This window comes from Gekko japonicus, unplaced genomic scaffold (assembly GCF_001447785.1).
Source record: "Gekko japonicus isolate JY-2015 unplaced genomic scaffold, Gekko_japonicus_V1.1 scaffold111, whole genome shotgun sequence".
Taxonomy (NCBI): Eukaryota; Metazoa; Chordata; class Lepidosauria; order Squamata; family Gekkonidae; genus Gekko; species Gekko japonicus.
In genome coordinates, this window is record NW_015171505.1 from 1,499,948 (window position 1) to 1,516,807 (window position 16,860).

The 16,860-nt window shown below is 45.5% G+C and overlaps 1 protein-coding gene across 1 annotated transcript in view; it reads right to left on the bottom strand.

Annotated features, from left to right (window-relative positions):
* Window positions 1-963: 963 nt before the first annotated feature.
* Window positions 964-16,860, bottom strand: part of KIAA1024 (KIAA1024 ortholog) — a 36,045-nt gene continuing 20,148 nt past the window's right edge. The window contains exons 3-4 of the mRNA XM_015419242.1: window positions 16,683-16,854; window positions 964-1,161 (exon numbers count right to left, since the gene is read on the bottom strand). Of these exons, the coding sequence (XP_015274728.1) occupies window positions 964-1,161; window positions 16,683-16,854 (370 nt within the window). The remainder of the gene's footprint in view (window positions 1,162-16,682; window positions 16,855-16,860) is intronic.

A 16,860-nucleotide genomic window follows, 5' to 3' on the forward strand; every position in this document is an offset into this window, starting at 1 on the left:
TGACCCAAATACAATACATTCAGGGTTTGCTACATTTTTGGAGAACGATAGCACTGCTTTCTTGCTGTGTAACAGAATGCCTCTTGTACAGGCCAGTTACCCAGCAGTGGTTCAATTTCAGTATACATTTCTATTTTAATGGTGGTGGGGAGTTAATTTCTTAATCAATCTCCAATTTGGTAAAATATTTTATTTCCTCTTAAAGGGATGAAAAAGGATAAAGATGCCATTGGTAGCAAAATGAAACCAAGCTACTGTTAAGTTTGTTGGCTGCTTTGCTCTTTTCAAAGAAACCTTTACAGGTTTCCCTTGCTTGAAAGGCAGTCTAATATGACTCTGTGCTCATCTCTGTTGCCAAACCGAAGAGCCAGCGCTATCCAAAGACTTCTCTGTGTTGTTATCGTAGTTGTCGTTATAGTTTGTTTGTTGTCTTGTTGTTGTCTTATTCTTTATAGTATCTTTCTTTCTTTTCTGGAAACAATAAAATCTCCTAGCTTTGGCTGGGACATAACTGGGAGAGAAAAAAACCCAAAGACTTCTCTGTGGTCATGTGGCCGGCATGACTAAATGCCTATTTGCACGGAACGCTGTTAGCTTCCCACCAAAGCAGTACCTTTTATCTACTTGCAATTTCTTGCTTTCAAACTGCTAGGTTGGCCAGAGATGGGGTCAGAGATTGGAGCTCATTCCATCATGCGGCACTAGGGACTCAAACTGCCAAGTTACAGAACTTCCAGTCTGCAGCTCAATGTCTAAACCTCTGAGCCACTGCGGTCCCCTATTTTCAAAGAACACCCCTCTAAAAAAAAATCCCGCCCCCAGAAAAAAAGGCTTTTACATGTGGGAACTCTCATCACATCCTTCCCAGTTAATTGTTACTGTTTTGCAGCAAAGAGGTTAAAATATTGTAGGGATATCTGAATATTATATACAAGTTTGGGATACCTTCAACCTTTCTTGAATTTATGATTTCATAGTACATATAGGAACAACAATGACCAGGATAACAGTACAAGCAGCAGCCACAATAAGTGCTGCTATTTTGCAAGCTTTAGCTCTTCTAAATTCAGCTTCTTTACGTTTCAATAACGAATCGTAGCCTGGTGTATAGATGTCCTCCATCCAGTATTCAAGATTGTTTGGATTTAAAGATTCTTGAGTCTGAAATAAAAGAAATCCATCAATTTTTAAGAAAAGGTTTAAGCCAGAATACATGCAATATACAGTAGTAGAAAGACTGGATTCACAAAGTCAAATCTTTCTAAAGAAATCTTTCTGAAGACTTTTTAAAGACTAACTTTTTTGTTAACTTTTTTATTTTAAAGACAAAACATACATAAAAACACATAAAGGAGGGCAAGTTATTCTTACAATTCCTTGTTTAACAGACTCATGCCTAATTTATTGTACGTTTATATACATCTTGTTTCATTATGAATATCTCTTGCAAATATATCAAAATTGGACCTTGTACGTCCTTTTTAAATGTCTGTATGATTTATTTGTTATACTCTTCAAACCACTTATAAAATCTTGACCATGTATTACCAAATGTAGTTTCTGGTTCTCCTTTCAAAGTTAAAGTCAGTTTGTCCATCTCAGCCATTTAAAAAAAAACAAACCCCTCAAAATCTCTTCTTCCTCTGTGGGGCCTGTCTTTCCTCTCCCAGAAGACTATTCTTCTCCAATATTTAGCACAGAGTATTCTAGCAGTTATAGTAACATGTAGTATAAGATAAGTCATATTCATCACAATTTTCAGGTAAGATACTCAATAAAATGTTTCTGGAACAAAGGATAAAGAACATTTTAACATTTTTTGGAAAATTTCATGATTCCAAACCCAATTTTTTTTTTTTTGGGGGGGGGGTTATCTCATAACCACCACATATGGTAAAAAGATCCAACATTATTTTGACACTTTCATCTGAACAACTGGGATAAATCTGGGCCAAAATATGCTTTTCCACACCCAGAAGAGTCCTGCTACCCCTAAAGCTCTTATTCCACGCCAGAGCTTGTCATTCCACTCCCAGAACATTCCTGCACAGGGACGGTCATTACAATCTGGAACCTGTCATTCCAGTCCCACAAGACTCCTGCTACACCCAGGGGCAGTTATTCCACTCTGGGGATGTCATTTCAGTCTGGAGCCTGTCATTCCAGTCCCAGATCACTCCTGCAACCACAGATGCTGTTATTCCACTCTGGGGCCTGTCATTCCACTCCCAGAACACTCCTGCTACCCCCCAGGGGCTCTCATTCCAGTCCCAAAACACTCCTACTACCCCCAGGGGCTGTCATTCGACTTCCAGAACACTCCTGCTACCCCCAGGGGATGTCATTCCACTCTAGGGCCTGTCTTTCCACTCCTAGAAGACACCTGCTACTCGCAGGGACTATCATTCCACTCTGGAGCCTGTCATTCCAGTACAAGGACATATCAAGTCATTCTGGAGCCGGTAATTCAACTCCCACTACACTCTTGCTATCCCCAGGGGCTGTCATTCCACTCTGGAGCTTGAAATTCCAGTCCCAGAAGACTCCTGCTACCCCCAGGAGCTGTCATTCCACTCTGGAGCCTATCATTCCACTCCCACAACACTCCTTCTACCTCTAGGGGCTATCATTCCACCCCAGAACACTCCTGCTACCTCCAGGGGCTGTAATTGCACTCTGGAGCCTGTCTTTCCACTCTCAGAAGAGTCCTCATAACCCAAAGGGCTGTCATTCCACTCTGGGGCCTGTCATTCCACTCCAAAAACACTCCTGCTAAACCCAGGGGCTGTCATTCCACTCTGGAGCCTGTCTTTCCACTACCAGAAGACTCCTGCTACCCTCAGGGGCTGTCATTCCACTCTGGGGCCCATCATTCCACTCCAGAACACTCCTGCTACCCCGAGGGGCTGTCATTCCTCTCTGGGGCCTGTCTTTCCACTCCGAGAAGACTCCTTCTACTTGCAGGCGCTGTCATTCCACTCTGGAGCCTGTCATTCCAGTTCCAGAACACAGCTGGTACCCTACAAGGGCTGTCATTCCACTCTGGAGCCTGCCATTCCACTCCTGCAACACTTGTGCAAACCCCAGGGGCTATCATTCCACACGAGCCTTCCTGCTACCCCCCAAGGGCTGTTATTCCACTCCAGGGGGTTGGTTGTCTTTCTACTCCCAGAAATATCCAGCTACCCCCAGGGGCCGTTATTCCACTCTGGAGTCTGTCATTCCTGTCTCAGAAGACTCCTGCTGCCCCCAGGTGCTGTCATTACACTCTAGGGCCTGTTATTCCAGTTTTGCAATACTCCTGCTACCCTGAGGGGCTGTTATTCCAGTGTGGAGCCTGTCATTCCACTCCCAGAACACTTCTCCTACACACAGGGGCTGTCATTCCACTCCCAGAACACTCCTGCTGCCCCTAGGGGATGTAAGTCCACTCTGAGGCCTGTCTTTCCACTCCCAGAACACTCCTGGTACCCCAGGGTCTGCCATTCCACTGTGGGGCTTGTCTTTCCACCCTGGAAATCGCAGGGGTTGTCATTCCACTTTGGAGCATGTCATTCCAGTCCCAGGAAACATCTGGTACTCCCCAGGAGCTATCATTCCACTCTGGAGCCTCTCATTACACTGCCACAACACTACTGCTACCTCCAGGGACTATCATTCCACTCTGGGGCCTGTTATTCCAGTCCACGAAGACCCAGGGACTATCATTCCACTCCCAGAACACTTCTGCTTCCCTAGAGGCTCTCATTCCACACGGGGTCCTGTCATTCCAGTTCCAGAACAGTGCTGCTAACTCTGGGGGCTCTCATTCCACTCCCAGAACACTCCTGCTACCTCCAGGGATGTCATTCCACTCTGGGCCCTGTCATTCCACTCCCAGAACACTCCTGCTCCCCCAAAGGCTCTCATTCCACATGTGGGCCTGTCATTCCAGTCCCATAACAGGGCTCCTATCTCCAGGGGACTTCATTCCATTCCTAGAACACTCCTGCTACCCTCAGGAGCCGTCATTCCAGTCAGCAGCCTGTTGTCATAATTGTGCTGGTGGGCCAGGCAGGGCATGGGAGTCTGAAACACAGTCCAAGGTCAAGGTACCAGAGAAGACAAAGTCCAAAACACCAAGTCAAAACGTAGCCTAGGGTTACCAGAGGTTGTATTAAAGAGTTCAGAAGCCGAAAGCCGTTCGTCAGAAGTCAGGGTACACAGTCCGTAGCCAGGGAGCCGGAGAGAAACGACGTCACGCAAACCAGAGTCAGGAGCCGGGAAGTCAGTACGAATAGCAGGAGACAGGAACGCAGGATCTGGGGTGCAGCGAGTCATCCAAGAGACTAGTTGCCAGCACGAATTGTGAATCTGAGAGAGCTGCCTAACATCGTTGCAGAGACGTAAGTCACTGGTCTTCTGCCATCCCAGTTCCAGTGAACTCCTGCTGCCCCCAAGGATTGACATTCCTCTATAGGGCCTGTGATTCCACTCACCCCATGGGGCTTTCATTTCTCTCTTGGGCCTATCATTCCACTCCCAGAACATTTCTGCTACCCCAAGGTAGCATTCCACTGTCATTCCACTGTGGGGGCTGAATTTCCACTCCCAGAAAACTCCTCCTAATCACAGGCATTGTCATTCCACTCCCAGAAGGCTCTGCTACCTCCAGGGTATATCATTCCACTCTGGGGCCTGTCTTTCCACACCCAGAAAACTTGTACTACTGCCAGGGCCTATCATTCCTCTCTGGGGACCGTCATCCTAGTCTGAGAACACTCCTGCCACACCCAGGGACTGTCATTCCACTCTGGGGCCTGCCATTCCAGTCCCACAACACTTCTGCTACCCTTAGCAACTATCATTCCACTGTGAGGCCTGTCATTCCAGTCCCAGCCGACTCCTGCTACCCCCTGGGGCTGTGATTCCACTGTGGGTCTTGTCATTCCACTCCCAGAACACTCCTGCTACCCCCTTTCCAGTCCTAGAAGATTTCCTCTCTTGGGCCTGTCGTTCCACTCCCAGAACTCTACTACTACCCCCAGGGGCTGTCTATCCACTCTGGGAGCTGTCATTCCAGTCCCAGAAGACTCCTGCTACTCCTTGAAACTGTCATTCCACTCTGGGGCCGGCCATTTTAGTCCCAAGACACATATGCAAGCCCCAGGGGCCGTCATTCCAGTCGTAGAACACTCCTGCTACTCCCAGGGACTGTCATTCTACTCTAGGAGATATCATTCCCATCTCAGAAGTCTCCTGCTATCCCCAGAGGCTGTTATTCCACTATGGAGCCTGTCATTCCAGTTCCAGGAGCCATCTGGTACCCCCCAGGGACTGTAATTTGACTCTTGAGCCTGTCATTCCACACCCACAACATTCCTACTACCTCCAGGGGCTGTAACTCCAGTCCCAGAACACTCCTGCTGCTTGCAGGGACTGATATTCCACTCCCAGAAGAGTTCTGCTACCCCCAGGAGCTGCCATTCCACTCTAGACACAGTCATTCCACTCACAGAACTCTGCTGCAATTCCCAGGGCCGTCATTCTACTCTAGAGCCTGTCATTCCAATCCCAGAACACTCTTGCTACCTCCAGGGGCTGTCATTCCACTTTGGGGGCTGTTATTCCAGTCCCAGAAGACTCCTGCTACCCCCAGGGCCTGTCATTCCACTCTGGAGCTTGTCATTCGATTCCCAGATTACTCCTGCTACCCCCAGGGGCTGTCATTCTACTCTGGGGGCTTTCTTTCAACTTCCAGAAAAGTTCTGCTACCCCCATGGTCTGTCATTTCACTGTGGGGCCTGTCATTCCACTCTGGGGCCTGTAATCCTAGTCCCAGAACTCTCCTACAACCCTAGAGGCTGTCATTGCACTCTGGGGCCTGTCATTCCAGTCCCAGAGCTCTCCTGCAACCCCAGGGGCTGTCATTCCATTCTGGAGCCTGTCATTCCAGTCCCAAATCACTCCTGCCACCCCAGAGGCTGTCATTCCATTCTGGGCCCTGTTATTCCAGTCACAGAACATGCCTGCTACCCCCAGGGCTGTCATTCCAATCCCAGAACACTCCCTCTACCCCAGGGGCTGTCATTCCACTCCCAGAAGACTCCTCTTTCCTGCAGGGGCTGTCATTTCACTCTGGAGCCTGTCATTCCAGTCTGAGGACACATCTGGTACCCCCCAGGGATTGTCATTGCTCTCTGGATTCTGTCATTCCACTCCCACAACATTCCTGCTACCCTCAGAGGGTATCATTCCACTCCAAGAACACTCCTGTTACCCACAGGGACTGTCATTCCACTTTGGGGCCTGTCTTTCCACTCCCAGAAGAGTTATGGAGCCTGTCTCTTTAGTCCAGGAAGACTCCTGCTACCCCCAGGGGCTGTCATTCCACTCTGGACCCCTGTCATTCCACTCCCCAAAGTTTGCAGAATCTTAGAGGTATAAATAAAATCCATCTAGATTGCCCTGGTGCGGGGGCCCCCTTAGGAGCGGCCCGTGGGGCCCAATTTGGTCAAATTGTTCCAATTTCCTTAAGGCCAGCCCTGATGAGACTGTGCAGGGGTTGGACTGACAAGCCCTGCCCTTTCTACATCCCTGGTGCCACTATTCAGAGTACAGACCCCAAGACTCCAGAGCCAGCAGCCCAGAGTCAACAACCAGATGCACAGCCTTCCCCAGCAGGTCAGTAGTGGTATGTGCTGCACTTTAATCAGTGGGAGAGTGCGAGTGGTGGGCTGGCTGGGGCAGATTGACCAGGCAAGCAAGCTCTCTCAAGTCCCATTCCTTCCCTCCTCCTTGGCTTGAACAGAGAAAGCACATATGATTGGCACTGGCCTCACCCCTCCCAGGCAGGGAAGTCTATCTTTCACACTTCACAGAGCCCTGTCGGTGTCTGCAGCATGCACTTGCAATCCCTTTCTCAGAACTTTTTGGATATGAAAAGAAATACTGATGGTGTCAATTGTCATGCCAATAAATCCAAACAATACTGCTTCATACATTAATAGTAGATTAATTGTTCTAAAGCCATTGCAGAATCTAATCAAAGTTTTACATATTTATTTTATATAAGATTTTTTGGCAGTTTGCTCTTTTAAATGGCTAGTATTGATTGTTGGATGGAAGCCTGGTGTTTGCTGCTGCTGGAATTATTAGATGAGAAATTATAGTTAATTATTAATTTATGTTTTTGCATCATTTTAAGCCTCCTAATTCCATGTGTCTTAGAGAAAATTATTTTGAATCCTTTTGGCAATTTTGGGAGTTTATAAACTTTTGAAAATGTTTAGATTGGAAAATGATGTTGTGCTATAGGGTTGGCTTGTTGGATGTGACAGAATAGACTCCATCTTGTGTTTGCTTTAGTTTAGGTTGTTTAGTTTAGTTAAAATGGCCACCCACCCTGGGAAGTAGGGCAAAACTCCAGGGTAGGCCTACAAATCCCAGATGCCTCTATGGCCAAAAAGTGCGGGAAAGCCAGGGGGCGGTGTCAGAAGATATAAATGCTCCAGCCAGCCTGGGAGGGGGGAGTCTCCCCTCCTCTGCCCACTACCAGTGCCTTAAAAAGGGTCCTGGGAGAGGAAAAAGCCCAAAAATGTGCAGGTGCCAACCCTCTAGGAGAAACCCAAAGTTAGGGGTTTTCATCTTCAAACCCCAGGAGTCAGCCAGAGGGGTCTCACTGCCCTTCAAGAAAGGCATAGGGAAAGTGAGTGGTGGCAGCTACTGAAAAGTAAAGTAACCAGGACCCAGCAATTTAGATAACATAAAGACCAAAAATATTGCTGCACAAGTTCATATGCTTACAAAACTAACAATAATGATATTTTAATATTTCAGCAAAACAGTAACATCAAAAGACCGAAGTCTTCAAACTGCGGAAGCAAGGACGAACTTTCTCGAGCTTGACAGTCCGTTTCGACCTGAGTCTTTATCAAACGTCATGGATGGAACTGTTACATACTAGAGCTATTATTAGCCACTTTTGAATTGATGCACATATTTTGGAAACTCATGCTTTGAGGAAATAACAACACAAACTGACGTTTGATAAAGACTCAGGTCGAAACGGACTGTCAAGCTCGAGAAAGTGTCCTTGCTTCCGCAGTTTGAAGACTTCGGTCTTTTGATGTTACTGTTTTGCTGAAATATTAAAATATCATTATTGTTAGTTTTGTAAGCATATGAACTTGTGCAGCAATATTTTTGGTCTTTAAGCTACTGAAAAGTGACAGAAGCCCACCAAGGAGGTGGGAAGGCGGAGCAGGGCTCACAAGTCACAAACCCGCTACTCAGTCCCCCAGGGCTGAGGGTGGATGCCCGTTTCACTACAGTGAAAAACTGAATTCTGTAACCCTTCAGCAGCAACCATAGATCTATGTTTGGCATTATCTTTATCTCCATCTGGAACACCTTGCCTATCTGTCCATTCCCAGAAGAGTCCTGCTACCCCCAGGGGCTGTTATTCCAGTCTTGGGCCTGTTATTCCAGTTCCGGAAGACCCCTGGTATCCCAAGGGGCTGACATTCCACTGTGGAGCCTGTGATTCGATTCCCAGAACACTCCTGCTACCCCCAGGGGCTGTCATTCCACTCCCAGAACACTCCTGCTATCTCCTGGGACTGTCATTCCACACTGGGGTCTGTCTTTCCACTCCCCAAACACTGAGCCAGTTTGGTGTAGTGGTTAAGTGTGCGGACTCTAATCTGGGAGAACCTGGTTTGATTCCCCACTCCCCCACTTGCACCTGCTGGATGACCTTGGGCAAGCCATAGCTCTGGCACAGCTGTTCTTGAAAAAGAGCAGTTTCTGTCAGAGCTCTCTCAGCCCCACCTACCTCACAGGGTGTCTGTTGTGGGGAGGGGAAGGGAGAAGAGTTTGTAAGCCATTCTGAGACTCCCTTGGGTAGTGAAGGGTGGGGTATAAATCCCATCTGCTCCTTCTCCTTCCTGCCACTCTGGAGCCTGTCATTCCACTCCCAGAACTCTCTTGCTACTCCCAGGTGCTGTGATTCCACTGTGGGCCCTATCATTCCAGTCCCAGAAGACTACTGCTACCCCCAAGGTCTCTCATTGCACTCTGAAGCCTGTTATTCCAGTCCCAGATAACTCCAGCTAACCTCAGGGGTTGTCATTCCACTCTGGAGCCTGTCATTCCACTCCCAGAACTCTCCTGCTCCACCCAGGTGCTGTGATTCCACTGTGGGCCCTGTCATTCCAGTCCCAGAAGACACCTGCTACCTCCAGGGGCTGTCATTCCAGTCCCAGAACACTCCTGCTACCCCTAATGGCTTTCATTCTACTCTGGGGCCTGTCCTTCCACTCCCAGAAAACTACTGCTACCCCCAGGGGCTGTCATTCCACTCTGGGGCTTATCTTTCCACTCCCAGAAGCCTCCTGCTACCCCAGGTGCTGTCATTGCACTCTGGGGGCTGTCATTCCAGTCCCAGAACTCTCCTGCAACCCCAGGGACCGTCATTCCACTCTGGGGTCTGTCATTTCAGTCCCAGATCACTCCTGCTACCCCAGAAAATGTCATTTCACTCTGGGGCCTGTCATTCCAGTCCCAGAACTCTCCTGCAACCCCAGGGACCGTCATTCCACTCTGGGGTCTGTCATTCCAGTCCCAGAACACTCCTGCTACCCCCCAGGGGCTGTCATTCTACTCTGGGGCCTCTTTCCAATCCCAGAACACTCCCGCTACCCCCAGGGGCTGTCATTCCACTGTGGGGCCTGTCTTTTCACTCCCAGAAGAGTCCTGCTCCCCCCAGGGGCTTTCATTCCACTCTGGAGACTTTCATTCCAGTCCCAGAACACTCCTGTTACCCTCTGGGGCTGTCATTCCACTTTAGGGGCCTGCCATTCCACTCCCAGAACATTCCTGCTACCCTACGGGCTGTCATTCCATTCTGGGACCTCTCATTCCAGTCCTGAAGCAGTCGTGCGACCCCAGAAGATGTCATTTCACTCTGGGGCTTGTCATTCCAGTCCCAGAACACTTCTGCTACCCCCAGGGGCTGTCATTCTACTCTGGGGCCTGTCTTTCCAATCCCAGAACACTCCATGTTATGTCTTAATGCAATAAAGACATGAGTGAACTTATGCTTAGTTCTATGTTAACAGAGCATTGTAAGGAGTGACCTAATGGGCCAATCAGAGAAGCCTATGCCTTCGGCGGGAACCACCCTCATTGGTTCCAAGCTCCCTGTTTCCATTGGTTGTTATCTGTTTGTTGGGTGTGGTTTTGCCCATTCAAATCATATATAGGTCAGCCTTGTTCTATGCTGTTTTGTCTAGTGTTGTTATGAGCTGAATAAAATGAAATCACTTGTTCAAGAAGCTGCCTCGATCTCAGTTAATAATACTCCCGCTACCCCCAGGGGCTGTCATTCCACTGTGGGGCCTGTCTTTTCACTCACCGAAGACTCCTGTTTCCTGTAGGGGCTGTCATTCCACTCTGGAGCCTGTCATTCCAGTCCCAGGACACATCTGGTACCCCCTAGGGGGTGTCATTGCACTCTGGAGCCTGTCATTCCACTCCCACAACACTCCTGCTACCCCCAGGGACTGTCATTCCACTGTGGGGCCTGTCATTCCACCATCAGAACACATCTGCTACCCCCAGGGGCTGTTATTCCACTTTAGGGCAAGTCATTCCAGTCCCAGAGCAGTGTATTTGGGACCAGAGACCTAAATTGAAAATCCATTCTGCATTTTCTTTGCAACTCTTATTGAGCTGTAATGTATTTCAATGGAGCCCATGCAAGTCAATTGGCATTCCTGGCTCCCATTATTTCCAATGGGCCTTCAAGTCTCTCCCTTTGTTTCCAATGGGCAATCCTGTCCTTCCTTTTAGTACATTCCCTATATGGGTCACACTCCAAAGTTGCCATTTCCTCTAGGGGAATTCTGGGATATCTCCAGGCTTCACTTGGAGGCTGGCAACTCCTATGAATTTCTGCCCAACTGCTATAGTTAAAGGTCTAAAAGTGAACAAACTGAAACTAAACCACAGAAAGACAGAACTAATACTGGTTGGAAAGATAGATGTCTCAAAGTTCATTGTGCTTTTGATGGGGTTCAGCTGACTTCCTGACTTGGTTAAGAGCCTAGATGTTACACTGGACGTAACATTAATCCTGGAGAAATATTTATTCCAGCTCTGCCTAGCCCAGGAGACAACCCCCTAACTTGGTGCAGCCAAGTAAATTTGTTCTCACATTACTACTATAGAGTGGTACCTGCTCCCTCATCCTTCAAATCATGACAGCTGGTATTTCCCCATGTCAATCAGCCTACCCTCAGTTACAGTCAAACTTGGATTGTTGGTTCTCCTCACTTATTGCACATGCAGAGCCCAATTCAGACTGGGACTGTGGCTAATGTTGAGAAAGATCTTCACCCTTTTCCTCTGTGTTGTTTTCTCAACCTGACACAGTCATCAGCTTGGTATCCTGACTCATCATCCGGGCCATTCCATAGGACACAACCAAGAATACAGAGTAGCACCACAAAAGGCCCTGGTCAGAGAAGCAAAGCTGTCATGGTGGAGCATAGGGGAGATATGGTCCCACAGATAATAGTGGTATTACTGTGATGAAACACAAACAAAAAAAGTCTCCTTTACCAGGTGAGACAGTACAGAAGTACACATTGCCCCCCAAAGTACCCTATGTGTAATAGCACCCAAGAAACAGGGCTTTATATTTTTTGATATGATGCACAAGGCAGGGGAACATTATATGCATTGTATGAAAGACAGTATGTGTGAGACAGTAACTCATTAGATGACTTACACCACTCTGAGATTCTTGAAGGAGCGGTGGGATACCAATGCCACAACTGGGCCCATTTGGTCCCCAATGTCTGCTCTGACATTCTTCAAAACTGCTATTACAAGGCAAAAGAGAAGATATGTTCGAGAAAACATTGTCAAGGCTTTATAAATGGACTGAGAGCTATCTTAAGTGACTCATATTAGAGCCATTAGAAAACACAAATAGAACTACAAACTGCAGTTATTATTTGTGCATGCATAAAGTAATAGAATAGGTGCAAAAAGAAATGACTCCTGTATAAAAAGAAAAAAGTTTAAGCACAACCAATGGAATGTGCTCCTGATCAATGGTTTGTTTGTTTCTTTCTTTTTTTTAAGCCCCCAAAGGGGGATTTTTTTTTTTAACAACTACAAAAACTACTACAGAAAAACAGGGAATGAAATGTCTTTAAGTGTTCTGACCACACTTTCTCCCACTCTCAAGGGAGTTCCAGACACCGCTTTCAAGATTGCATCCCTCACATGCCTCTTAGAGAATCTTACAACAATTTCCCCTGGCAGATTATTCTTTTTTATATATCCAGAATATGATCTATAGACCACATCCATTTTGTTTAGCAATAGCTCTGGACTCATTTCTGCCACTGGGGCTAGCAGTTCACACATCAATTCTCTGAGGCTCTCTCCTTGTTTTTCTGGTATGCCCTGAAAGCGAAGAACCAAGTTGGCCTTATCCATTTGTACTTGTAGCATCTGGTCTTCCAAGGATGATGTCTTTTCTTCCAGCTTTTCCACCTTCTTTTTAACTTTTTTCGTGGTTGCTGTCACCTCCTTTATTTTTTCAGCATCCTGTTTCATGACTTGAATCATTTCTCCCATCTGCGTTTGAGTTGCAGTGATGCCTTCTGTCACCTTCACCATCTGTTCTTTAAAAGTGTTCAGCTGCTCCAGCAGAGGGCGCATGCATTCAGCTACAGCTTTAGCTGTTGCTAGCCACTTCCATCCAAGGACTCTCTGGTCCCTTTGTTTTAAAAAGTCTGTCCTTGTCCTTCTTCCCCGCCATCTTATACAGTTGTTTACTTTTCTGGATTACACAAAAGTCTCTGAATAAGCACCTGAACGTTAGATGCCTCTCGGGTAAGTGTTTCTAGACAGGTCTCGCTGCCTTTTTCTTCTGCTCCCCCCCCTTTCGCGTTTTTCACAGTTCGTTTATAGGCGTCGCGTGGGAGGCGTCCCCCCCACCCTTCGCCTCCTCCGTTTAGCTTTTAGGGGTTTGGGGAGCTTCTTTAGTTAAGAAATCACTTAGGCTGACTCACGTTCATTGCGGGTCTTCCGACCTCGTTCTTTGCTTGTTTAAAACGCTGGATCTTCTTAGCTTGCCCCGGCCAGCGTTGCTTGTGCCATACGGCTCCACAGCCGGAGGATCCACTGGAACAAAGAAGTGCCTCGATTCTCGGGCATTCCGCCCTTGAAGAGGCCGCCTCTTTAAAGTTCCCTGCCCCCTGGACTCTCCCCCGAGCCCTGGGGGGTCCACGATCCTGCGTGGCCCCTTCCCCCGGCTGGGGCACAGACCTATCCCGGGAGGTCCGGGAAATAGGTCCGCAAGTGCGCCGCCATCGACCGGAAGTCCGTTTGTTTGTTTCTTGTATGTTTTGTTGATGTTTGTGTTATGTGTTGATAAATAATAAAACTATTTTTGGGGGGGAAACTGCAGGCAGAAGTACTGGCCAGATCACCGGGTGCTTCAGATCTATAGCTCCTAGCATTTTTTTCTCCACTGGAAATGACTCCATGGCCGTTTAGTTTGCCCCACTGGACAAACATACAGGTTTTGTTCTGTCCCAATAATGTAAAAAGCTCCATGGGGTCATTTCAGATTGGGAAAAACAGCACTGGGTATGCCCTCCTTGAATAGATCTAAATTTGAACTGGGTCATGCACACCAGGGTTTTTTTAAAGGAAAGCCCCCCTCTGTGAACTCTATACAGAACTGACTTAACTCAGTCTTTGCCTTTTAGTTCTCCAGATAAATTTTGTTTTTCAAAAAGCATGGATCCTGTGCTATAATCTGTCCATTATTTGCTTCATTTATATTCAGCCTTTCTTCCCAATTGTCAGCTAGCTGCCATTGTCATTCCGGTTCCTGTGTAGTTTCCTTCACCCCCCTCCCTCCCATTCCTTGTTTGCTTGAGTTATGTTATGTAGTCCGCGGAACTTGCCAAGGTCGTGCAGCTGGTCGTGGGGGGAGAGCTTCGCCTAGAATGTTTTGGGTATCTCGCATGTGAACCGAACCTGTGTTGACATTATAGAACTGTTGCGTTCCCATGCAATGGGCGCGAACTGTATGGTCTATTCCCGCCAGCGGGAACTGGACTCATTGGTCCTTACCTGGTTCAAATGTCTTTATTATGCCTTCCCTGGTTACCTGTAGTTATTCCTAACAATGTCCTGTTCTGGTTAGACCAACGCTTTGGAAAAAACCTTACTTGCTTTTCAACGTAGAGTTGTTTTGAATGCTTGGGATCCAACATCAATGGGGGACACAAAACAGCTTACATTAGTCTTCTTTCCTCCATTTTCACCTCACAACAACCCTGTAAGGTAAGTGAAGCTGAGAGTGTGTGCTCAAGGTCACCCAGCAAGCTTCCATGGCAGAGTGGGCATCTGAACTTGGGTCTCCCAGGTCCTAGTCTGACACACCATGCAGGCTGTCACTTTGTTAGAATTAGAACAAAGAGCAAGAGTAATGGTGAATGGCGAACTGACAAACATTTTTAAGATCCAAAAGGGGACTAGACAAGGTTGCCCTCTATCTCCTCTTATATTCATCCTAGCCTCAGAGGTATTAAACAACGTAATAAGAAGGGATAAAGAGATTATTGGACTAAAACTGAAAGGAGAAGAATACAAACTATTAGCTTTTGCTGATGATATTGCATTTATTATGGAACAACCGAAGGAAGTAGCCGTTAAACTAAAAGAAAGGATTCAAGAATATGGACAACTAGCGGGACTGAAAATAAATGTTAACAAAACTAAGATTCTGACCAAAAATATGGATGTGAAACAAAGAGAAAATCTATATCAAGCTACTGGATTTCAAATTGTTGACAAGGTAAAATACCTTGGGATTACAATTATTAACAAGTGTAGTTCTCTTTTTGAAGACAACTACAAAGTGTTATGGGAAAAAACTAAACAAGACTTAGACGGTTGGAAAAATTTACAATTATCCATGATGGGAAGAATTGCAATAATAAAAATGAATATATTACCCAGATGGATGTTTCTTTTTCAAACAATCCCCATTTTACAAAACCAAAAGATTTTTAAGGAGCTAGATCAACTAACATCCAAATTTATCTGGCAAGGGAAGCGAGCATGAATAAGACTTTAAATTATGCAAGAAGTTAAAGAGAAAGGTGGATTTGGAGTCCCAAATTGGCTACTATATTATAAGACTGCAGCATTAGTATGGCTAATGGAATGGATTACTTTGGAAGACAGAAGGCTTCTGAAACTCGAAGGCCACGATTTAGCTTTAGGATGGAACACATTTTTAAGGTATGAGAAAGCCACAACACAGAAATACTTTAAGTAGCACTGGCTAAGAGCGGCTTTATTAAAGGTATGGGACCCAATTTATAGAAGGTTTTATATTAGAAAATCGAGACTCATAGTACCATTGGAAGCATTTACCTTTACAAATATTTTGGATGAGAAAGACTGCTTGAAATTGCCAGAACACTTGTCTTGGTGGAATAAAACACAATTAGAATCTATCTATAATAAAGATAAAAAGACTGGTTTTAATGACAAACTAACTGAATTAGAAAAAAATCTTGTATTTTTGGATGATAAACTGATAAAGAAAATCTATAAAATCTTGTTAGAGGATCTGTTAAGCAAACAGTTAAGCAAAATATGATTCTGTGGGCCCAAAATGTAGGTCATAATATTACTTGGAGAGAGTGTGACCAGATATGGTCTAAAAATATTAAAATGACTAAGGCAGTATCATATAAAGAAAATATGTACAAGATGTTTTATAGATGGTATATTATACCAGATAAACTTGCTAAGCAGAATGAAAATTGTTCAGATAAATGTTGGAAATGTAAAAATAAGATAGGTACATTTTATCATATCTGGTGGCTTTGTGATGTAACAAAGAGATACTGAAGATGGATCCACGAGATGATGCAAGAGATATTGAGATCTAAAATACCATTTTTGCCGGAAATATTACTACTAAATACATTTCCAAAGGATTTTGATAAAGATGATAGATGTTTGATAGTACATCTATCTACGGCAGCAAGAATATGATATGCAAAATATTAGAAACAAATGGAAGCACCAAAGAAGCAAGAATATGTGAATAAACTGTTGGAGATGGCTGAAAATGATAAACTGTCATCGTTGATGAGAGGGACAACAGACCCAACATTTCAAAAGACGTGGAAAAAACTGTATGACTGGTATAATATAAATGCATAGTTTAAAGTAATGAAATTTTTGGTATTATTAATCTTTTGCAGTTAAATAGAAACTATGGTAAAAAGATCAGAGTATACAGAAACTTAAGCAAACCTATAGAAAGTGATTTAAGAAAAATTTTAAATATGGTAATAGAGTAATAAGAAAATATACTGATCTCTTTGTATGTCTTATGTATGTAAGTGGTTGTTTGTTTATATGTTGTATGTATGTATGTATGTATGTGTATAATATGAAAAATAATAAAAGTGTACCTGTGAGTACTTAAAAAAAAAAAAAGAATTAGAACCTTTTGCATTAAAATCCAACCATACAGTCATCTGTCCCCCATGTCCACATGGGTTAAAGCAGATGTGCCTCCATTTGGAAGACTTGTTTCTCAATAGACACATCTTACATTACCAAAACTGGAAATAAATTCAACTCACTTGTAGATCCAAAGCCACAAGTTTCCCCTTCTCGCCTGCATTTCTGGTATATTCCTCAATGGTCCATGATGGTTGTGCTCGTTTCACTTCAGCCAGTTCAGTCAGCCGCATGTCTGTGTAGAGGGGGTTGTTCTTCATGTGCGACTTGAGCGATGTGGGGTAAGGATGGGGGCTGAAG